This window comes from Vipera ursinii (assembly GCF_947247035.1).
Source record: "Vipera ursinii genome assembly, chromosome: 1".
Lineage (NCBI taxonomy): Eukaryota > Metazoa > Chordata > Lepidosauria > Squamata > Viperidae > Vipera > Vipera ursinii.
In genome coordinates, this window is record NC_139512.1 from 332,721,096 (window position 1) to 332,746,587 (window position 25,492).

General features: G+C 43.1%; 1 protein-coding gene across 3 annotated transcripts in view; it reads right to left on the reverse strand.

The window, feature by feature from the left end:
- Positions 1 to 25,492, reverse strand: part of ELP3 (elongator acetyltransferase complex subunit 3) — a 198,205-nt gene that overhangs the window by 105,864 nt on the left and 66,849 nt on the right. For all 3 annotated transcript variants that reach the window (XM_083348432.1, XM_083348433.1, XM_083348434.1), the window contains exons 10-13: positions 22,874 to 23,067; positions 18,326 to 18,416; positions 15,070 to 15,135; positions 10,865 to 11,092 (exon numbers count right to left, since the gene is read on the reverse strand). In XM_083348432.1, coding sequence (XP_083204558.1) covers positions 10,865 to 11,092; positions 15,070 to 15,135; positions 18,326 to 18,416; positions 22,874 to 23,067 — 579 coding nt within the window. The remainder of the gene's footprint in view (positions 1 to 10,864; positions 11,093 to 15,069; positions 15,136 to 18,325; positions 18,417 to 22,873; positions 23,068 to 25,492) is intronic.

Below are 25,492 nucleotides of genomic sequence, written 5' to 3' on the forward strand. Positions count from 1 at the left end.
AAAATCTACTTCAAAACACCTCTTTTTAAATCATAATGATTTGAACCTAACACATTAGGTATATAAAGTGCATGCTGATAATTTCTCTATTCTGGCTAAAAGCTCAAAGGTGGTGAACTAATGATCACATCCAAGAGACACTTAATTTAGTATTTACTTAATTGTATTCCATTTATTGAGAGAAAAAAGGCAATGATGGGAAGCAGCTGCACAGCCCACACGGCACAAAATTGAGGTAAAGGAAAGGAAATGCACTATAAACACATTGTGAAAACACACATTTAATACAGAAAGGCAATAGCAATAGTACTTAGACTTATATACCGCTTCACAGTACTTTACAGCCCTCTCTAAACAGTTTACAGAGTCAGTGTATTGTCCCCAACCATCTGGGTCCTCATTTTACCAACCTCGGAAGAATGGAAAGCTGAGTCAACCTTGAGCCGGTGAGAATCGAACTGCTGGCAGTCAGCAGAATTAGGCTTCTGGTTTGCCACGCAGCCGCTATGGACAGCTGGGAGACTTGCTCTCTCTCCCCTGTCCCAAGGAGGGGTGCTTGCTGGATCACAGGAGACCTGCAACTCTCCCGTTAGGTCTGGCGATCCCTCCAAACCAGCAGATGAAAGGACCGGCCATTATGGCTTGTCCCTAGGCTGTGAACAGCTGAAGTCACATTTTCCAGGCAACTCTTAAAGCAGCGCCCAGAAAGGGCGGTGACTAAATACCCAGGGCTGTTTTAAACGTTGAAAAAGTAACTGAATCCCAATTGGAACTTTATTTCTCAAAGCATGTAGACTGAAAGATTTTTTATTTCTTATTTTTCATTGTCTACTTCTGTTGGAAATCTGGATTCTTTCTTATGAAAAAAGCATCTTTGGGACTCAAAGGGAAACTTTAAAAGGGGCCTGGCTGACTGCCCAGGGAAATAGATAAGATACATAATCTTGAGAACTTTGAAACAACAGCTGTGAAAGACTTTGTGTTCCCTGCCTAGAAAAAAAATTCTCTCTTTTGGATTTTCTAAGTGTAAAGCCTTTAGCTTAAAATACCAATATGGAAAAAGACCAGGAACAAAATTTATTTATGGATGAAGATCAACAAACTCTCGCTATGTTGAAAACACTAATCTAAATTCTTACCACAACCAATGAAATACTAAGGATATGGGAAGGAACAAGAAGACAGCCCAGATATGAAAGCCCAAACTTTGACCATAACTAAAGAACCATCTATACAAAATACAATAGAAAAAATGAAACATTCAAATACGATGACAGAAGAATCTACTATTAAACAAAGATTGATATTTGAAAATCCAGAAAAGACATTGACAACTTGGAAAAAGAAAAAGGTTTCTTATACAACTCAGAAGGAACTAGAGGATCTAGAAAAAGAACAGTTGGATGAGAAGACAAACAATTCAGAACAACCACGTCAATATGAAAGAATAAAGAGATGACCCACTAGACCTACAAGTCCTCTAAAAAAATGGTGACCGGATGGTTTTGCCAATATCAATTAATATACATGATATTACAAGGAGATTGGTTCGATGACCCAAAAACAAGGACATGGAAGATGATTTAGCAAAGGAAAAAAGGCAGAATAAGACTCAAGAAGAATGGAGTTTTGACCATCTTATTGAAATCTGAAACAGAATGTACTTAAATAGATAAGATGTGTATATTGAACACAAGACATTGTTCTAAACTGAGATAAAGAAAAAAATTTAGTCATTAAAATTTAGCAGTATAAATACTAATAGCTAATTTGAATATTGATTTATGCATAGAGGTCATGTAAAGGTGAATAATGTAGATAAGCTAAAACATTGTTGAAAGTAATAAATAGGTCTATATGGAATGTTAAAAACAAAAATTATCAGTTTAAGCAAGAGATAGCAGATACAAAGAGGAAGTATTAAATATTGAAATAAAAATAAATTTTGATTACTACTTAAAAAACCCTGAAAATTAGCAAAAAGGATATCATATTGTATCCTTAATTTGTTGACATAGAGGGTGAGAAGTTAAGTAAATGGGATGTGTATTTTGAATATTAGATTTTGTGAGGAATAGTGATAGATGAATAAGAATCTTGGGAATGATATCAAACGTTAAATCTAAATCAGACATGTCAAACACAAGGACCGGGGGCCAGATTCGGCCCGCGAAGTGGTTTCATGTGGCCCGCGAAGCCATCCTGGAAACAGTGAGCGACCGGCCCCTGCTGCATCGGCCCTGCTCCCTGGGCGCATGCTGGGGAGTTATCACCCTTTGTGAGGAATGAAGAAATGCACCATCGCCTGGAAGTGGCCAGCACATGGCCCTGCCTACTTCGGGCAGGCTAGGGGCTGGGCAGCATTGTGGTTCTCTTCAGATTTGTGCTGTCTGGCTCAGCCTCTCAGCGCTGTGAGGAGAGGGCCACACCCACCCGGCCCCTCAAGGGTAACCACAATGCTGATGTGGCCCTCAATGAAATTGCGTTTGACACCCCTGATCTAAATGTTAGTGGAAATTAAAATTGAAAAATCTATTAGGTCATTGTCTAAAAGATTGTATGTTAAAACAATTAGAAAATGTGTAAACTAAAAACTATGGATATATGTAAGAAAGTTATTTTCTATGTGATTGATAGGATAAAACCTGTCTTTAAATTTACAAATAGACAGTATATATGAAGGGAAAAAGAGAGGAAATGTTTATGGTAGCAATTTGAAATCTGTACTTATGATATCTGTATGTAATTGAATTACTACTACCCAGCCACCACGCTGTTTTTCAAATATTAGAATATGTAATGTTAGAAAATCAATAAAATTTGGGGAAAAAAAGAATTAGCCTGCAATACTGCATTCTAACCACTTCACCACCACGGCTGATAAGGCGAGAACTTATTCCATGGATGTTATCATATCTGGGCTTGACATAGGCAATCTGGGTCTTACCAACATAGTGTAAGTGAAGGCTCCCCTAGGGTTGAATGAACCAATAAGCAAAAAGAAATTTCTGCTACCCAGAAAAACAGAGCGTCATGGAGAAAGTCAAGCTGGAAATATCCTTGCCAATATACTAGTTTTAGTGCCATAACAAAAATGTAAATAGTGAAGATCATCTCTACAAAGTCTATCTATAGATGTAATGGAATGTGTCTGCTAAAGGGAAGGGGGGAGTGTGATGGACTAGAATGAAAGGGTTAAGGTTTCTCATGAAGAAGGGAGTACATTCCAAGCAGAGGGGATGAGACAAGAGACAACACAACCCAGAGCTGGATCAGAGAAAGAGAATAAGGATAGCTACCATCTCCCAGAGTATATGCACTAGGATTAGAGTAGCATAGGTTAAGTATGGTAAGAGTCTGTCTATTTGGTATAAGCATATAAAGAACTGACCTTTAGCTGGATTGTTCTATGTCATTATTGGTTGCACTTGATATCAATCCAGAAATAGATAAGGTAAGGACTCACCTTAGTGAAGCCAAATTATAGAAAAAGAGAGCCAGTTTAGCATAATGGTTAAGGCACCATCCTGGAAAATGGGACGCTGAGTTCTAGTCCTGTCTTAGGCACAAAGCTAGTAGATGAACTAGTCACTCTCTCTCAGCCCTAGGACGAAAGGAATGGCAAACCACTTCCAAAATATTGCCAAGAAAACTGCAGGGGCTTGTGAAGGGAATTATTAGGAGTAAATACTGACTCAAAGATGCATGCACACGCACACACACAAACAAATATATATATATAAACTAGTCTTCTCTCACATATGGAAGAAAATTATGGCAGTTGTAGTTGATGAAGACACATGGAAAATATCAAATTAGAAGACAATGGAATAGATCCATAAGAAACAATGACACATGTCAATCAGATGCTCCAACAATTAATTCTATTGGTATTAGTAATTAATAGCAATTTTACACAGTCTCCAGCAAGGAAGTGGTTGACCACTGGTGTCAAAGATAATTCAGAGTTATTTAATTTTTTTAGTCACATGAGGCATAAAAAATTAATAAATAAAGTTCACTGGGATTTACTGCAAAATATGCCAGTAAAGAACATCTTTCTGGCTCCTGTAGAAAAAAAACTGCTAATATACCAATATTAGAGAAAGCAAGTATATATAAAGGTAAAGGTAAAGGTTCCCCCGCACAGGTGTGCTAGTTGTTTCCAACTCTTGGGGCCGGTACTCATCTCCGTTTCAAAGCCGAACAGCCAGCGCTTTTCCGAGGACGACTCCGTGGTCATGTGGCCGGCATGACTAGATGCCAAAGGCGCACGGAACGCTGTTATCTTCCCACCGTAGTGGTCCCTATTTTTCTACTTGCATTTTTATGTGCTTTCGAACTGCTAGGTTGGCAGAAGCTGGGATGAGTAACAGGCACTCACTCTGCTACGCGGCACTCGAATATACAGGAATTATTGTTCAAACAATGAAACTGCTACTGAGAAACATTTACATTAGATAGCCTGTTTAAAATGTGTTATAAAAGGCATTTTTCTCAACCCAAGGGGAAAAATATTAATTCTTATATACTTCACGTGAAGTATTAATACCAGTTTACAATGCCTTGGTAAGGCCACACCTGTAATACTGTATCCAGTTTGGGTCACCACGATGTAAAAAAGATGTTGAGACTCTAGAAAGAGTACAGAGAAGAGCAACAAAGATGATTGGGGGACTGGAGGCTAAAACATATAGGGAACGGTTGCTGGAATTGGGTATGTGTAGTTTAATGAAGAGAAGGGTGTGGGGTGACATGATAGCAGTGTTCCAATAGCTCAGGGGCTGCCACAAAGAAGAGGGAGTCAAGCTATTCTCCAAAGCACCTGAAAGCAGGACAAGAAGCAACGGATGGAAACTAGTCAAGGAGAGAAGCAACCTAGAACTAAGGAGAAACTTCCTGACAGTTAGAACAATTAACCAGTGGAACAACCTGCCTCCAGAGGTGGTGAATGCTCCAACACTGGAAGTTTTTAAGAGGAGACTGGACAGCCATTTGCCTGAAATGGTATAGGGTTTCCTGCCTGAGCAGGGGGTTGGACTAGATGAACTCCAAGGTCCTTTCCAACTACTACTACTACTACTACTACTACTACTACTACTACTACTACTTTTTTTCTTCTTCTTCTTCTTCTTTTTCTTCTTCTTCTTCTTCTTATTTATTTATTTATTTATTTATTTGTTTTTATAGACCGCCCTTCTCCCGAGGGACTCGGGGCGGTGTACAGAGGAAGGAAGGTATACAGATTGAACAATAAAAAACAATAAAAAACAATAGTAAAAACAAACTGGGACCCCAATTAAAGCTATCATGCCAGGCCGGACTGCTGGAACAGGAAGGTTTTTAAGTCGCGTCGGAAGGTACGGAGGTCGGGGGCCATCCGGATTTCGGTTGGTAAGCTGTTCCAGAGGGCTGGCGCACCCACTGAGAATGCCCTCCCCCTGGGGGCCACCAGCCGACATTCCTTGAGCGGTGGCACCCTGAGGAGGCCCTCTCTGTGGGAGCGCACAGGATGGTGGGGTGCTGACATTGGCAGAAGGTGCTCCCGTAGGTAGTCCGGACCCATGCCATGTAGGGCTTTGTATGTCATCGTTAGCACCTTGAACTTCACACGGAAGGCAACCGGAAGCCAGTGCAGCGCACGGAGGAGAGGTGTGATATGGGAGTATCGGGAGGCTCCCAAGAGTGTCCGTGCCGCTGCACTTTGCACCAGTTGAAGCTTCCGAGTGGATCTCAAGGGCAGCCCCATGTAGAGAGCGTTACAATAGTCTAGGCGAGAGGTCACAAGGGCATGGGTGACTGTACGTAAGGAATCCAGGTCCAGATAAGGCCGTAGTTGGCGAACTAGTCGAACCCGGGAGAAGGCCCCCTTGGTCACAGCTCCTATGTGGTCTTCCAGGGAGAGCTGTGAGTCTAGGAGGACACCCAGGTTGCGGGCCCTATCAACAGGGGGTAGTAACTTGTCCCCGATGTTAAGCAATGGGACGTTCTGAATATCCTGGCTTGCCGGTACGTACAGCCATTCAGTCTTGTCCGGGTTCAGTTGAAGCCTGTTCCTCCCCATCCATTCCCGGACCGCTTTCAGGCAGCGGGACATCACGTCTAGGGCATCACTGATATTGTTTGGAGTTGAGATAAAAAGCTGGGTGTCATCAGCATACTGATGGTACCCTACTCCAAAACTGCGAATGATCTCACCCAGCGGTTTCATGTAGATGTTGAACAGGAGAGGCGAGAGTACCGACCCCTGAGGGACTCCGCAAGCGAGAGGCCTCGGGGTCGACCTCTGTCCCCCTGTCAGCACCGACTGCGAGCGACCCTGGAGAAAGGAGGAGAACCAACGCAGAACCGTGCCTCCCACTCCCAGTCCCCTGAGGCGTCGCAGCAAGATACCATGGTCGATGGTATCGAAAGCCGCCGAGAGGTCTAATAAGACTAGGACAGAGGAATGACCCCTGTCCCGGGCTCTCCAGAGATCATTCATCAGAGCGACCAATGCCGTCTCCGTGCTGTAGCCCGGCCTGAAACCCGATTGGTACGGGTCTAGATAAACCGCTTCATCCAGGATCTGAGGAAGTTGGTGCGCCACCACGCTCTCAACAACCTTCGCAAGGAAGCGAAGATTGGAGACAGGACGAAAGTTATTCAAAGAGGATGGGTCCAAGGTGGGCTTCTTGAGGAGAGGTCTCACCACCGCCTCCTTCAAGGCGGTGGGGAAGTGACCCTCACTCAGAGAAGCAGAGATGACCGCTAGGAACCAGCCTCGTGTCCCCTCTTGAGCTGCATAGGCCAGCCAGGAAGGGCACGGGTCCAGTAAGCATGTGGAGGAGCTCAACCTTCTCATAATCCTGTCCACTTCCTTAGGAGTTACAGGATCAAATTCTTCCCAGATGACGTCGACAAGACTGTCCATGTCTTGTTCTTCCATCTCAGCCCAGTTGGAGTCCAGGCCAGTTTGAATCTGAGCAATTTTATCCAGCACATATTGACCGAATTCCTCGGCTCGACCCTGCAAGGGTTCCTCCCTCACCTCTTGGTTTAATAGGGAGCGAGTCACCCTGAACAAGGCAGCCGGGCGATTATCTGCGGACGCGATGAGGGTGGAAAAGTAGTTGGATTTTGCCACCCTTATCGCAGCGAGATAAGACCTGGTGAGGATTCTTAGTCGCAATCGGTCGGATTCGGATCGACTGGATCTCCAACGGCTCTCTAGGCCCCGTCTCCGACGCTTCATCTCCTGGAGCCCCTCGGTGAACCATGGGGCTCGCTGGGATCTGCGCCGGGTCAGAGGCCGCAAGGGTACAACTCGGTCCAGAGCCTCCGTGGCTGCCTTTTCCCAGGCTTCCACTAAGGCATCCGCCGAGCTGTGAGCAGGGAGTGCATGCGTGTCCCTAAGCGCTGCCTGGAACTTATCAGGGTCCATTAGGCGCCTAGGGCGGTACCATCTGACTGGCACCATGCACCCAAGGTGGGGGGTGGCAAGGGGGAAGTCTAGCCGCAGGAGGTGGTGATCGGTCCATGACAGGGGCGTAACAGTTGTGGCACCCCCACCGATATCATCACGCCACCGTCCAGACAAGAACACCAAGTCTGGGGTGTGGCCTCTCTCATGAGTCGGTCCAGAAATTATTTGCGACAGGTCCATGGCCGCCATGGAAGCCATGAACTCCCGAGCCAGTTCGGACGATCCTCCCAGGGACGGTAGATTAAAGTCGCCCAAGACCATGAGTCTTGGGAATTCAACCACCAACCCTGAGAGGGCATCAAGTAGCTCGGGCAGGGCCGCCGCTGCACGATTAGGTGGTAGGTACGCCAGCAGCAGGCCCAACTGCGCCCCTGGGCCGTATCTCAGTAGGAGAGACTCACACCCGACCATCTGAGGGACGGTGGTCTCTCGCGGGCTAAGGGATTCCCTGATGATAACTGCCACTCCCCCGCCCCTCCCATGGGCCCGAGGCTGGTGCAGCACCTGGAAACCTGGCGGGCAGAGGTCAACCAGAGGGACACCATCCTCTGGGCCCAGCCAGGTTTCCGTGATGCAAGCCAGGTCCGCATGCTCGCTCTCCACTAGGTCACGAATGAGGTGAGCTTTGTTAGCTACGAACCTTGCATTCAGGTAGACCAGCCTTAGCATGGGAGGGTGCACACCTTTGCTCCCGGGTCCTCCGGGGGAGTACAGAGGGTCGGAGCGTCTCACCGCTTGTACAGAGCGGAGATGACACTCCCGGTGACGATACGGCCCTCTGTCTGTGCACCTTCTGCCATTCCCCACCATCCTGGGAATGGGATGTTTGTCAGTACGCCACTGGGTATTATCGGCGACTGGTCCTCGTTGTACACCGTCGCGAACGGTCGTGGGCCTGGCATGAGTTATGGTGGCTGGAAGGCGTGCCTTTCCTGCGCAACCATAGTCTTCTCCCTCCCCCCTCCCTAACCCCACAAAAAACTTAACTAAGAACTTAATCAGGGGCCTCTTGTTGGGCTTATGCTGGAGGCCCCTGACCCTGCCCGGCCATCTCTCAGAGGCCCAGTGGTTGGGCCCGTCATCGAGATTGGATGTGATGCAGGCGGGTCGCACCCAGGAGAGTGGGGAACCCCTGAGGGCGTGTAGTACTGTGCTGGAGTATTGAACGAGCATAGTCACAAGGGGTTCCGGGAAGGCAGTCCCCTGGATGGTGAATTTGCAGGAGGGTCGAGTCGGGTAGGTGCGTTTTGGATCATCGCCCTGCCACTGCCACTTGGCCGGGCGAACCCCCAGAAGCAGGCCACTCCTCATCCTCTCACAATGGGTTGTGTCTCTGCTTCCGGGGGTGGTCCAGAACGTACTCTGGGTGAAGCATACCCCATGGAGCTCTCACCTCTATGGGGTTGCAGGTGTACAGCCAAGCCACTCTGCCACCGTGGCTTGCACCCAGGCCCGTTATGTCCTGTGGGGCGAGAATGGGCAAGGGTGGTTGAGAGTGGGTAGAAGGCAAGATGGAGGGATTCATTAATTGGTGTCAGCTCTGGTGGTTCAGCCGCCCAAACAGTTCCCTCCCTGATCCTCTGGGCGTTGTTCCCGGCCGCAGCTCCATAGGCCCCTATTGGTTGGGGACCATCCAGAGCGTGGCCTCCCAGAGGTATGGGAGTCCCTGGTGTCATGCCGCTGCTGTTGCCGTCTCCGTTCAAGGTGCCTCGACGAGGTGGCTCAGGGTGTGTGCCGTAGATGCCTCGCCTCCGCCGCTACCGCCGCTGTCAGAGGGCCCTGGGCAAAAACGGTCGACCGGGGCCCGGAGAGGATGTCACCACCGTCCTCGCCTTCGTTGCCGCCGCTTCCGCCGTATAGGGCATAGAGGAGTCGTTGGCACCCATTCGCTGCCGTTACCGTCGTAAAGCTGGTCTGCGGCGTCTCCTTGATCACTCGGAGACGCCGCCGCTATCCGGGAGCAGATTAGGCAGCCGAGGCAGAACAGCAACTCCGGCCCCGCTCAGGATGGTTGTAACGGCAGCAGCGGTACAGGGGGCGGGCCGGAGATGCCACGCCGACAGCGCTACCGCCGCTGTCTAGGCCCCTGGGTGGCGGATGACTGGGCCTGGAGAAGCAGTCCCGGTCACCGTCGTCTCCGCTGCCGCCTCTTCCACCGCCCAGCTGATCCGCGGCGCCTCCTCTGATCCTCGGAGACGCCGCCGTTGCCCGGGAGCGGGCCAGGGGAGCCGAGGTAGAGCGGAGGCGTCGGCCGCAATTCAGCTGGCTGTGCAGCCGCAGCGGCTCAGGTGGTGTGCCGCCTCCGCTGTTTCCAGCCCCCTGGGAAGATGGCCGGCTTTGGGCTTGGGGCGCTCTCACCGCTTTCGCTTTCGCCGCCTCCGCCTCACAGCTGATCTGCGGCGTCTCCTTTGATCCTTCGGAGACGCCGCCGCCGCCGCCGCCCAGAGTAGATCAGGCGGCTGAGGCAGAGCGAGGATGCTGGCCCCATTTAAAACGGCCGCCAACGGCCCAGGCGGTGGGGCGGGGATGTCCCGGCACCTCTACAGCTGATTCGGGGCGGCAGCGGACAGCACATTGCCCATCTCAGCTGCCCAACTTCTGACCCCACCCCAGGGGTCTGTTGACATCCCTGGGGGGCTCCTGGGGGGACGCCTTACCACTGGGGGTTAATATTAATAATAATAATAATAATAATTTTAAAGAATTATGAAATATTTTTTATATCTAATTTCTGATTTTTCCACCATAACACTTGACAAAATAAAAAAGAAGAAAATGTTTTCTTCATACTTTTACAAAAAAAATCTCCCTCCAGGAGCCACCATTTGTCTACATCTGGCAACTAACTGCTAGCATCTCACCTGTATGCACTGTACAAGGAAGTATATGCAATCTTTCAAAAGAAACTGTAGCAGTGGAGACTAGCATCTGAGTAGACAAAGGAAGTAGCACTGAAAGGATACAGGCTATAGGAATTCATTAGTCGGAATCATGACACATTATTGAAATAACATGTATGTCATTGATTGGAGTAAAAATAATGCTACAGTTAAAAAGTCCAAATTAGGTGCTAGTGGCTGATTTCAAAAACCTAAACAGAAGTAGTCTTAATTTCTATTTTGATATGAAACTACCAGGAAATATCATAGCTAGATTAGGAATTTTAAAAAGTATCCTTAGAATGAATGTAGTGACCAACTACATCCTTCTTATTGCCAAGAGAATTACCTAATCAAGATCATCCGGAGTTCAGCCTTACTCAAAGGAGACTTTACTTTCTTTTACATTTATCATAAAATGATACCCTATTCAAAAGGTCAAAAATCAATTCTCCATCAAAGTCAAATGGATTAATTCTACATGTTGCTGCTACTGTTTACTTTAATAAGCTGCAGTTACCTGATGCTGGAATTTAGAGGGATCTCGGCTGCTGACAGGAACCACACTCCCATAGACATGGAGTTCCCGGACAATGGAAACACCACCCTTCAGCTCAGGTCTGAATGTGTCCTCCGAACACTTCCGCAAACGTAAAAGTCCAATCAGAATGTCCTGTTGAGGATCTTCATAAGCAAGAAAAGTCTCCCAACCACCATTGGCCACATAGTCTCTCCGGACCAGTTCAACCTGGTCAAAAGTGAAAGAAGAGCCAAAAGGTTGATAAATGATATTAGACAGTCTAAAAACTGGGCAGCACTCAAAACAGACCAAAGCCAATTTCATGGTGATGTAGGCAATTCTCTGTGCAGGAGAAAAACAGCATGAAATATTTTCACTATGTGCAGGTCACAATAGATGGATTTTTAACAACCCAGATAAGAGTCAAAAAGTGTGATTATTGTCTTTTCACAGAAGTTAAAATGTTTAATGAAAACATCTTTTGTAGAAAATCACAAGAACACTTCTCAGAAGAGACCTAAGCATTTGTGGCCTGTCATCACTTTCTGCTGAGAATCTATGAAGAAGCATCGTGTTTAGCCACAATATATACATTTTTTTTTGCTTATGGCTGGCCACAAAATGGGAACAAAATATTACAAAAGATAGGATGCTTGTCTAATCAAAGTCTCTTCTTAGGCTCTTAGTACTCCAGAAGTAAAAAGAGATAGGTTTTGAACACTTCTGCACTACATGCAATGTAGAAACAAATAGGTCTAGTCACTAGACATGAAGACTATGGGCCCCTCTACATGAGGCCAGCTCAAATTTGGGATTGAAGAGATGGTTCTGACTCCTGATACTGTGAAGTTTCTGGAGGTTTTCACAAGATGAACTTATTAATTGTTGATTGGTTATGGTTGGGTTAGTTCAGTTGCTGCTCTCGAGGAAACACTTGAAGATAGCCCTACAGTATCTCCTTAGGAATTTTGTTTTACATTAGTTAAGAACTCCTGCCTTGTCCCATCTCCCAAATAGCCTCTCTTCTTCAAGAGGTCCAGGAGCTCTCTTTCTGATCCAGCTCTGATAAGCTCTGATGCTATCTAGGCAGAGGCCAGGAGCTTCCATTTCATAAACCTCTGCTTGAGAGAATTTAAACACAATGTCAGTGACAGCTTGGTTCTTCTATGTAGCTATGCTTGCCGAGACTGCCCAAATTTCTTCACCTTGTTCCTGCTTTGTTGCTCAAATTCCTGAACATCCATTGGTACTGGACTTTGAATTCTAGACTCAACCTTGCTTCTGCTAATCTATTATAAAATCTTCTTGTGGCTTCTGATAATCAGGTTATATAGCTGGCCAAGCTACATAAATCTTGATACAGAACATGATGTGATGTACTTGGGTTATTTCATATAAACTGAGGATTTTCTAGAGTGTTGGGAATAATAATAGCACTTAGACTTATATACTGCTCCATAGTGCTTTACAGCTGTCTCTATGCAGTTTACAAAGTCAGCGTATCACCCCCAACAATCTGGGTCCTCATTTTACCAACTTCAAAAGGATGGAAGGCTGAGACAACCATGAGCCAGTCAGGATCGAACTCCTGGCAGTGAGCTGAATTAGCCTGCAATACTGCAGTCTAACCATTCTGCCACCATGGCTCTCATATGCTATGGCTTTCTCAAGTTTAACGTTTTAAGCATAATCTAGGGCTTAAAGATTTTAATTTTATTTCCTACCAACATCTAATGGAAAATAACCCTGCTGCTTTTAATTAACGTAATCCATTTGCTATAATATCCTATGATAGAATCCCCCAATCAACGTGAGCTAATAGCAAAATAGAACTGTTTTAATTTCCTTTCAAAATGCAAGTAGAGTTGGGACCATACATACTTCCCGGGGAAGCTTGAGAAAGCAGGGATACCACAGAGAAGATTCATCTATACCCTGTATTTCTCACCTGGAAGAGGAGCTCTCAGGGGCTTTCTATAGATTACTAGACTGGAGAGGCAGATTTAATTCCAAAAAGGAGTTGTGTGATGAATCCTGGTGTTGTGCTATGTAGGAATTTAATGATAACCATCAGCTCTTTGCAAATGTTCCAGATACCGATTTATAATCAATGAACTGATTTAATACAGATAATTTGTACATCAATGAAGTTCTACCACTAACTTTTTATACGAACTGCATTTTTTGGTGGAGATTTGTAACCAAATCACAGCAGCAGGACAGACAGTTCCGGGGGCAACATGCAGTTTGAGTTGTTTACCCTCAACTTTAATCTTCTTCCAAGGTCTAAATATGAAATAAACACTTGCAGTTTAAACCAGCTTCCAATACACTGGCAACTAGTTCAGCTGGTGCTGTCTATCTGTCATAAAGTCTGATAGTTGTATCACTAGTATTCAAATGGGCACATTTTCAGTTCTGCAAGTTTTCTTCAAAGGCGGTTTCATCACAAGCATCTTGAAATTTTAACCTGCCACTAGTGCAGATTGGCTCTCTTCCCTTGCAACCAGTTTACTGGTCGAGTTATTAAGATTCATTCCAGAGTTCTGCTGCCACCTGAGCCTCCTCAGTCAGAACAGAATGAACACCTCCATGCAGAAAGATCATCTTCCATAGCCGTAGCCTCTAATCTGGATTGATCTTCACTTTGTTTGACCTTGTGCACTTCTAAACTACCTCCAGGAACTAGAGTTCCATGGTGGATTATTATATTGCTGGAATACGTAACTAGAAACAAAAGGTATTGTAATTATCATCCACAGTTGATTATACTGTAATATATTTTATAATTTCAATACGTATTTGTGTGCTGTCTCGTTGAAAGATTTTAGGCAGCTTTCATCTCTTAAAAACATACCACAAAGCAATATCATGGAGCCACAATAAATTAGAAACCTCCCCCCCCAAAAAAAAACGCCCCCACTTTCCTCCAATTAAATAGCATTGTTTGCCCTGGAGGGCTCTCTGTAAAAGCAGTGTTTTCACAGCTTTCTGGAATGTTAACAAAATGTTAATAGAATGTTTTCTATCACAGACCCAATTATGGATAAGGATGCTTTTTGAACTGGAAAATAATTTTCTGAGCCTAAATTGGCTGAGATGTTTGGTAACATGTTTATTTGACTTATGATAATTTTATTTGCTGAAGTGATTTTTTTACCCCCAAGTAAACATATTTTTTAAAAAACTGAATAATTTTTTGTTAATAAAGTAAGCAAGATCAATGATTCTCAACCTTTTATACCTATAACTGCATCTGCCAAAGAAGCTAGATCTTTCCAGAAATAAAGATATGGAAAAAAAGAATTGGATAAAGGGCTCTCAGGTTAACTATTTCTTGTTCCATTCTCAGATACTAAAAAAAATGGCTTTAGGATAACTATGATGGATGAGACGGAAATTCAGCAAGCACTACTTCTCCTACTATTGGCTACTAAGAGGAAAATTTCTACCAAGACAGCTGTTAAAATGAAAGGGAAAAAATCAATGCCCAATAAATCTTTGCAATAGTCAAAGCCGCCCTGTGGGAAAGGAGACAATTTGGATTCCTGTCAATGGGCATACATGGGCCAATGCCAATATCAGTGCCTAACAGAAATTATAAAAGAAAGGAAGAGAGTTATGGGATAGATGTGGGACAACCCAGTTGGCTTGCAGAGAGGAATGACACATTGCCTTTCACTTCTGATGGCTTCTGTTGCTCCTAAGTGCCAAGTGGCAATTGTTCAACTCCCTAGTCTAGCAATAGACACTATGGCCATTGCAACCCACAACAGCATCATTTCAAGTTCTGGCAGATGCCATAATTTTTCTTCTTCCAGGAATTTTAAAACTGATGAGGATCCACAAGAGTAGAAGTGGATGTGTTAGACAGAAAGCTGGATGAACCACGGTTAGCAGTGTGAATCAGGAGATGCAGTTGTGCCTTTTTCTCCTTAGATGGACATTTAAGCATATTCTGCATCCCACCTAATTTGGTTCAATTTTACTTTCTATTGATGGTATCACCAATTGAGAATCACTAGCTGAGATGTTTTATTCAACACATATTCACTGTTATTTAGATTACTGATTTGGTTTGATAAAGAGGCAGATTCCTTTTGTTACTTTGGGAACAAAGACAAGCATTTCTGCTGTCTCAACCTCTATTAAAGGGTGTCAAGTTCACTTTTTAAACACTCAGACGCAGAAAAAACAAAACTCACCTGGTAGGGTCTGACTTTGTGATGTATTTCTTGTATTCCAACTTCTCTTGTTCTCACATCACGGCACTAGATGGGAAGATAAAGTGACAAAGCTTCAAATAAGAAGAGACAGACAAGAATTGCAACAGGAAAAATATTTAGGCTAAGGAACAGTGCCCTCATCATCACCACTGCTTCCTCCAGGGTTTAAAATTAAATTAAAATAGACAAGATGATAATTTGAATGGAAGATTTCAAAATAAAAATACTTACTTATCCATTCCTAATACATCTCTAGGCAAAAAGAAAGGAAAAGCCTAGTATATAAAATAAAAGTCCATCCATTGCATATATTAGCAGACACTAGTTTTCTTGAGCAATCTTCTAGTCCAATCCCCTTCTCAGGCAGGAAGCCCTATACCATTTCAGACAAGTGGCTGGCCAGTCTCTTCTTTAAAACTTCCAGTGTTGGAGCATTCACCACTTCTGGAGGCAGGTTGTTCCACTGATTAATTGTTCTAATTGTCAGGAAATTTCTCCTTAGTTCTAGGGTGCTTCTCTCCTTGACTAGTTTCCATCCATTGCTTCTTGTCCTGCCTTCAGGTGCTTTGGAGAATAGCTTGACTCCCTCTTCTTTGTGGCAGCCCCTGAGATATTGGAACACTACTATCCTGTCCCCCCCTCATCCTTCTCTTGGTTAAACTAGACATACCCAATTCCAGCAACCGTTTTAGTCTCCAGTCCCCTAATCATCTTTGTTGCTCTTCTCTGTACTCTTCCTAAATTCTTTTTTGCATCGTGGTGAGCAAAACTAGATACAGTATTCCAAGTGTGGCCTTACCAAGGTGTTATAAAGTGGTATTAACACTTCACGTGATCACAAAATAAGACACCAATGTTAACTGTATTTTGCATTGGATATATGAATACTGAAGCAGAGATGGTGATCATTCTAATTTAAAGCTGTGCAGGTAGAGAAACTCCTGAAAAATTTGTCAGAAATGTAGAGTGTACTTTCCATGAAGGATTAGGGACAGAAACTTGCCATGCTTCTCTAAGAAAGGCTTAGGGGCAAGAATCTTTCAAATATGATGAAAAATATATTGTTTATTCTGGGTGAGATTACATTAAAACAAGACAAGCAACATATGTTTATCTCCTATCAAGCATAGCAGAATGACTCGGATGACAGTTTAAGAAAACTGTAATCCAAAACTTTTTAGAAGGCAACATGTGATCTGATCTATAAATCATCTAGTTCTTAACTCAGAGTTTCAAGTAGTGTTGACCCCTGATTGTCGATGTACAAGTGACATAAATGGCACAAAGTATCCAAAGTATGACAAGTTCAGTATGGTATAACAATTGTGATCATTCTTTATGGGGAAAGAGGGAGAGGAAAAGAATGTGACTTCCAGATATTGTAAAATGGTGATTACCAAGGACCGAGATAAAGCTGGTGTACTACCTCATATCTTGACTGCCTTGAAAACAGTCTAGAAGTCTGATGCAATGCTTGAAAGAACCAAAAAAATCTGAGCACAGCAGACTCTATTCTTCTTCAAGGAAATTTTCAGTGGAAGTAACAGCAATACTGCTTATCATTTTTCTTCTGTACTAGTAAGGTTGCTGTGAATCCTGAATATCTTTAGGTGCCATGCAAATCTTGATCTACCCAAGGTATTCATCTTAATTCTGGCTAATTTAGACTAATAACTGTCAACATTTTTCTTCTGCTACTGCAAATCACTCAGAATCCCAGCCTCTCAGCTGAGTACACAGAGTAAAATGTGACATTTTCCTCTGCAGCAGGGAATGGATGAAAGTGCTCCTGGGCACCAAAACACTTCCCAACTTTTTCTCTTCTACGCTCCCTATGCTACCAACATTTTTTTTTTTAAAAAAGTAGGATCCTGGCATGCAGCAAAGCACCAACTTCAATAAACGTAATTGATTTGAAGCAATGCCTTTGGGCTTCACAAAGTCTCACTTGTATGTTAAACAACTTGTCTCTATGTGACTGGCCACATCTACTATAGCAGTCTCCTATTACAGTCATCCTTGGAGGATGCATCCACCATATGCTCTCAATGTTCCAAATGTACTTTTAGTCCAAACAGTTATTTATTTCTATCCTATATAAATACATTAAGTATACCAAGGGAGGACAAGCAACAATGTGTTTTGCTCAACAGAAAAAAAAAGTTTTAAAAGCCTGTTTCCATGAACAATAATTGGTGGCACTTCAAATCCTTTTAATTCTAAGAGCATATAAATTATCTTTGTATAGCTCAAGGCGTAAAGAAGACACATCTACTCTAAATAGAAGATTTTTTTTTAAAAAAATATACCTTGCTAACCCAGAATAGCCTTTTATAAATCAACTATATCAGGGCTCCCCAACCCTCCGGGTCATGGCCCAGTACTGGGTTGTACATGCAAGCGGCAGACATGTACGCTTGTGCACACAGCTCTATTTGCACGAGCAACGGGCACTCATGCATGCCCGTGAAGTTCCATTTGTGCGAGGTGCCCGCCGTTCGCACAAATGGCGCTTCAGGCATGTGCGAGAGTTCCTGCCACTTGTGCAAATGGAGCTGTTGATACAAGCATGCGCACCTGCTGCCCCCACAAAATCATTTCCTCTCCCTCCCCCTCCCCGGTCCACAAAGCCGGAAAGGTTGTGGACCACTGAATTATATGGTTACCATAGAGTGAAATTGCCACATTCAGGCCAGGTCCTGTGTTTGGCTGACTCTAGACAGCCTTTTCATATCTAGAATGAACTATTCTTTGTGTGTTCATAAGGAATCCTGATAACTGTCCCATTCACCTCCCCCTCCCACTTATCTGAATAAGGATTATTTAGATAGGAAAAAACCCAAAATCAGAAGCATACGTCTCCTCCATGTTAGTTCTGTACATTTGAAAAAAGTCAGCACGATGGAGTGTATTTATCCATCATCACAATGAACAGAATAATAACCTTAATGCAACTAATCTGTGATGAGGCGATTGTTTTGAAGAACTTCCGGCTGCCTATTATGTACCTTTCCAGAAAACAAGATTTCACTATTTGTAAGCTATCCCTTCTTCAATGATCTTTATGGCTGTACTCAGGCCTACATGCAAGGAAAATACTTAATAAATTTGTGTGCTGCCCATCTCTCTACCGAATGATTTTGGGCAGATCTTGCAAACCAAAACAATTATACTAAGCACTGATAAGGATAGTCTGGTAGATGTAAGAAATACTGAATAAAATTATGTGTTGTACCTCTGTTCCTAAGTCCTTCATCCTAGCCAAGGCCAATTCTCTCAAGTTACCATGTTCCACTCCAGAAGTGACTAAAGGCATTGGGATATCCCTGCAAGAAATAGACCCTCCATCAAACAAAAACATAACTTCAAAGAAATAACCATCAACGCTTTAAATATAAAACACAACAGTTCTTTGTTTATTACTATTTAGTTGAATCAAATCCAGCAGGACTTCATCCCTGTGTTGTTCTGGTGCTGTTCTTGATACCTGATTAAGAATTTGCTGTCTTTGCCATTGCTTTGACTTATGACCATTCATGCAATAACTATTCAAAGTTACAACAGCACAGAACAAAGTGACTTATGACCGGTCCTCACACTAACAATTGTCATAGTGTCCCTGTAGTCACACAATCAGAATTCAGGTGACATGCAACCAGCAGGTATTTACAATGGTTGCAGAATCCCAGGATCACATGACTGCTGTTGTGACCTTCCCTGGGGGCATATGACAAGCAAAGTCAACGAGGGGAGCTAGATTTGCTTGGATTTGCGATGGTTTGTTTAGCAATCATAGCAAAAAAAGGTTGCTAAAATAATAATTCAGATAAATGTGGAATAATTCCAAATATGATACATTTGTTCTTTTGGAGAAGAATTAATATTTAATAACAACAACAACAACAACAATAACAATAATGATGATGATGATGATGATGTTGGAAGGGACCTTGGAGGTCATCTAGTCCAACCCCCTGCTTGTTTAAAATGATACTGTTGCTTCTTCTGCTGTCATCTATTTCCTGTCCACATACATTGTGTTTTGATTTACTCTGGCACTTGTCCAGCTCTTATGGAATTTTTTTGCCTCAGAATATGAAATAATCTTCAACTTTATTTGTATGAGGGTTAAGCACATAATTGAACTATGAACATTAGGAATAGTGCTGCTGATTTAGAACACAGATCCACTGAATCAACGTTTGGTTCCCAAAATGTCCAAATAAATGCTTCCACAAAATTTAGAAATATCCTACTACCCCATTGTTTATCTCTATTAGCTAGACCAGTGTTTACAACTTTGGCAAACTTTGCCAGGGAATCCTGGGAGTTAAAGCCCACATATCTTACAGTTGACAAGGTTGAGAAACACTGAGCTAGATTTCAGAAAGGCATTGCCTCCGGACATAGAAATATCACACTGTCATAATTATTAGCAACTATTTAACAGGCTTGAGATCAGCGGTGGGATTCAAATACCTGAACAACCAGTTCTCTACACGGACGCCACTTCCGGAAGTCCATTCTGAGCGGGGCCTCCGAGGCTCAGAACAGACTTTTGGGAAGTGGCATCCACGCACTTCCGGTGGGCTGTTCTGGGCCTTGAGAAAAAGGGCTAAGACATCAGCCGGTTCACTGAAATCCAACAAAAAATTAGCTATCGGTTCTACTGAACTGATGCAAACCGGCACGAACTGGCTGAATCCCACCACTGCTTGAGATTCAAGAATTTGCTTAACCTTCATATAAATAAAGTTGAAGATTAGTTCATATTTTGAGACAAAAAATTCCATAACCACTGGACAGGCCCTAGAGACACAGATAATAGTTCTATATAATAATTTGGGTATTATACGTGGACCAAGAACCAGGTTCAAATCCTCAGCCCTATAAAAGAGGTCATTTGTTCTCAACCCAACACGCAAGGATCAAGTGACGGAATACCTTTCCCATCCTGGTATTCTGCTTTGAGGTTTTGGAGAAAAGGCAAGCCATAATAAATAATATAAGACGTTGAACTGAACATAAACTTTGATCAAATAGAAGATGGCTGGTCTAGCAGAGAGAGAAAACTGAAAAGGAAAACGTGATATGGTGCAATCATTAAGAGGAGGCCACCCAGTGACATCTAACAGTGGGTCATATGTCCCAATTCACTGCCATTTTATTGGGGGGGAAAGCGAAGGGAATTACACTTTTGCAATATAATTATATGGGTGGGATGGTGAAGAAATATAAAATATAAATAAAAGAGTGGGAGATAGGAAACCCCTTACTTGATCTAAAACATCCTTCCAGGAAAATTAGTATGGACTAGAGACATAAACATTTTATTGGGCATATGCCATGTCTACTTGGGGTTTTTTTGGGCTGGAGATAAGAACTATGGGGTCATGCCAAATATTGACCTGAGAGAGAGGGATGTTAGAAGGTTTTTTTTTTGAGGGGAAGACATGGCATATGTTTAAGAGAGTAAAGTATAAGAGAAAGCGAAGCTAAAAAGACAACGTTTCTGAAACTTCTGAAAGTTCCAATATGTCTGGGTGAAAACAGCTATCTTGTTGCAAGGAAAATGAAAAAAGATCAGGGGACTACAAAAGTTGGGAATGTAAGAAGAAAAAAGAGGCTTGATGGTGATAGGATAAAGCAGATTATCACAACATTCTTCACCCACTGGCACACTGGGGCGTAATTTCCTCACCCCCTGCTCTTTTCTACATCAACCACCTATCCTTTCCTCTCTCCAGAAGACAGTAATAATTAGCTCACTCATTAATTTATTCAGCTGGGTCCTGGGATTAAATACAACCTCATCTAGTCAACAGACATTAACAGTCTTCAGGCAGTAACAGTTAAGAGTTAATAAGCACCTCCCTGCGCCAGCTAAAAGATACACTGGAGGAGAATGCAATTTCCATCTAGGCACGTTAGAACAGAGGCAGCCATCAGAGAGCTGTGCTTCTTTCCAATTACCAAAATACTGAGGAAAGCCAGGCTGTGTTGCACGATTCACCACAGGGATGTCAATAAAACCATTCTTGCACCCTGGCACGTAGCCTACATAGCAGTATCCACTGACAAGTCTATCACATCTCTGGAACAGTGACACAGTACAGTATACTGGCACGCCCAAAGGCACTGGGTGGCCATCTGCTGGGAAACATCTTTTTGTTTCTGCATTAGGAGAGGATATGACTCAAGATCAACATACACACATATGCAAATTTGGCAAATTTTAAGAGCGTAAAGTCAAATCTCATTTCTCTCTCTCCACTGATGTCAAAGGTTTAAGATGTCCTCGCTGGATTTTCCAGCAGCAAAGACAGCTTGGGATGTTTGCTGAAGTTTACCTGCCCAAAGATTCCTCTAATAATAATTGAGTATGGCAATATTACAAATGAACATTTTTAAGAGTAGAGCCCTCCTTCTATTACTACATAAACTGGGAATTTTAGCTGGTAAAGGGCAGCTGTTATGTCAAACAAAAAAAGAGGGGAAAAATCTAAGAGAATCTTTATCATTGAGGCTTCCCTATACATGCATTTCAAGCTATCACTACTAATGTAGTGTAATCTAATACAACCAAAAAGGTCACGTTGAGGAAACATGTTGCACAATACCACCATGAGGTGTTCTTCTGATTGTCTAGAGTCCCACTGGTTCTTTTAATGGTAGCCAAGCTTTGAAGACTATATCTTTAAAAAAATTACATTCCTGGTAGTCCCCTAAAATGGTTTCGATCAAGTGACAGGCAAAGACAAATTACTTGATAATTACATTGCTTCTTATTAATTCCCATCCTGAAGCAGACCAGCTGTTATCAGAAGCATTCTGTGCTGACAATTACAAATGGGATACCCTTCCCTCACTAGGTGAAAATCGGTGATCATAAACATGGGATTAATAGTCTGAAATGTTTATCAGCATTTGCCAATATCTTGACTAAAAAAAGGCAATGTATTCCTTCTTTTGCCTAAAACAAGTTATGCAAATAGTTCAGCATATGACTGGCTGTCATATGCATAGCAATCATTCAAATGTATAGTAGAATAAGAATTGACAATGTGTGATCTTCCAAATATTCTGAGGCTGCTATTCCTCTCATCGTATAACACTGCTCACATTGGATGGGCTGCAGTGGATTGCAATTTAGCAATATCCTTCCTCTAGAACATTTCCTTTTTCTGGCTACTCCAGGAAAATGCCCTCATTTATTCACTCTTTCACCACATAGTACTTTAACACTAATACTGTTCTCTATTGCCCAATGTGCTCTTCTGTTGCGTGTGTCCTTCATCCCTTATTGCCTAGGGGCCAATCCACGTTTGCTGAATAGCTACAGATCATCACTGCTTACCCTTTCCCCAGCTTGGTTTCTATTTTCAAAGCTCATTTGCAAGTATCTGTCTAAGATGCAAGTGGCCACAATCTATAGTGACTCATCAGAGATGAGCTTTAGTGTTATGCAGATGAGCTATCAAGCACAGGCCACAATTATCATAACATTAGCCTAGTGCGTGGATTCATCCTGAATCACATGTAATGGCTTGATATTTGTGATGAGAATTTGAATGACAGAGCAGGAGAAGTATAACATTGCCAGTTACTTTCAGGGAAGTGAGGGATGGTTAAAGGATTCAGATTTCCAGAAACATTTATTCTGAGAGGATAATAAAGTCAGAAATAGATGCTGCATGAGGAAATCAAGCTGTTTTGTTATCTCAGCCCCACTGATGCACTACCATATTTTGTGAAGACTTAGCATGAGCAAGGCAAATGTTACCTTTGTACTCTGTACACTCGGGTCCAGGGAGGCACGAGGGCAAGAATTCTCGCCACCAAATCCACAAGGGTGCTTGGAGGATAGCTTTTGTACCTCCCAGTTTTCCAGAGTTCATAGAGGCCAGTGCCACGGATCACAAGTGTTGGGTATAGCTTCATGCCATCTGGGCGAAAGGCAGGATTCTCAAAAAACTCCTGCAGAAGAAGCAACAAGTAAGAGAAATTAGTGCAACGGCTCACAACAGCTGGACAGTTCAATAAGTCATCATTCTGACAGGTATATGGGAGTGGGGAGTTTGCATGGTCCAGTAATAGGAAGATTTCATTGCAAAACCTCACCATGCCAGTAGATAGGCATTGAAGGGTTGTATGATTCGGTGGGAGGGAGAGGCACTCATTGAGACATAATTCTGCATAAAGTTTATAAAAATTATTTCCCGTTTTGTGGGCTGTTAGGCTTTTGAACGGGAAATAATTTTTATAAACTTTATGCAGAATTGACTTGCAAGGCCGGTGCGTGGTGCAATTAGTTCACAAGGTATAATAAGATGGAGGGTTTGTTGTCACTGTGAGTTGGGGGGTGGGAGCACGAAGGGAGGCTCAGCTAATCTCAATGTATACATGGTTGTACTTTGACAATAAAAGTTCATTCATTTAGAAGCTTTTCTGTCATTCACTTAAAAACCCTCCTCCATGTGCCTACCAGCTGAAACTCCTACTGGACCACACCACTCATGAGATGTCCTAAGGCTATTTTTAAACCATGGGATGAATGCTATTTCAGAAGAGTATTAAATCTTTTTAAAAATAGCTGCCTCAGCAATTGACAGGTAGTTCTCCCTCAGTGCACTATGCAGCATTCCATTAGGTCAGCTGATTTTAAACATGGGTTTAACGTTATCTGGGTTGCTTGCCAACTAAAGTTGGAAACCTCAATCACTACCTGTGTAGTTATGTGTTTCTTCCGTGCAAAACAGACCAATTCTTTACACAACGTTGATGGATAAAGTGTGTTGCACAAGTTACCAAGATAGCTACTATCTCAAAATGCCTTTAAATGGCTGTTAAAGAGGTTTGATAGTTCTTCATAATGATTATCTAAAATCTCCATGTTCAGATACAGAAGTATATAAGTACATTGCTATGGAAGAACAGCAGGAGAAGGAATACAGTTGCAAGAAAGAGTATGTGAACCCTTTGGGATTACATGGAGTTTTTTATGAATTGGCCATAAAATCTGCTCTAAACGTCATGTAAGTCACAACAATAGAAAAACACTGTCTGCTTAAAATAATACTACACAAACATTAGCTGTTGTCATGTTTTAATTGAACATAAGATGGAAACATTCACAGTGCAGGGTGGAAAAAGTATGTGAACCCCTAGCCTAATGACTTCTCCAAGAGCTAATTGGAGCCAGGAGTGAGCCAACCTTGACTCCAACCAGCGTGATGATATTGGATGTGTTGCTGACAGCTGTCCTGCCCTTTAAAAACACACACCTGTTTTGGATTTACTGGTCTCAAGAAGCACTGTCTGATGTGAACCATGCCTCGCAGAAAAGAGCTCTCAGAAGACCTACGATCAAGAATTGTTGACTTGCATGAAGCTGGAAAGGGTTACAAAAGTATCTCCAAAAGCCTTGATGTTCATGTGTCCATGGTAAGACAGACTGTCTACAAATGGAGAAAGTTTAGCACTGTTGCTACTCTCCCTAGGCGTGGTCGTCCTGTAAAAATGACTGCAAGAGCACAGCGCATAATGCTTAATGAGGTAAAGAAGAATCCTAGAGTGTCAGCTAAAGACCTACAGAAATCTCTGGCACATGCTAACATTTTTGTTGACACATCTACAATAAGGAAAACATTAAACAAGAATGGAGTACATGGGAGGACACCACGGAGGAAGCCATTGCTGTCCAAAAAAAAATATTGCAGCACGTTTGAAGTTTGCAAAAGAGGACCTGGATGTTCCACAGCACTACTGGCAAAATATACTGTGGACAGATGAAACCAAAATTGAGTTGTTTGGGAAAAACACACAACACTGTGTGTGGAGAAAAAAAGGCACAACACACCAACATCAAAACCTCATCCCCACTGTAAAACATGGCGGAGGGAGCATCATGGTTAGGGGCTGCTTTGCTGCCTCGGCCTGGACGGATTGTTCTCATTGATGGGAAAATGAATTCCAGAGTTTATCAGGACATTTTGCAGGAAAACGTGCGACCATCTGTCCGCCAACTGAAGCTCCGCAGAGGATGGGTGATGCAACAGGACAATGACCCAAAGCATACAAGTAATTCAACAAAACAATGGCTTCAACAGAACAGAATACGCCTTCTGGAGTGGCCCAGTCAGAGTCCTGACCTCAACCCGATTGAAATGCTGTGGCATGACCTTAAGAGAGCGATTCACACCAAACATCCCAAGAATATTGCTACACTGAAACAGTTTTGTGCAGAGGAGTGGTCCAAAATTACTCCAGATCGTTGTGCAGGTCTGATCCGCAACTACAGGAAACGTTTGGTTGAGGTTATTGCTGCCAAAGGAGGGTCAACCAGTTATTAAGTCCAAAGGTTCACATACTTTTTCCACCCTGCACTGTGAGTGTTTCCATC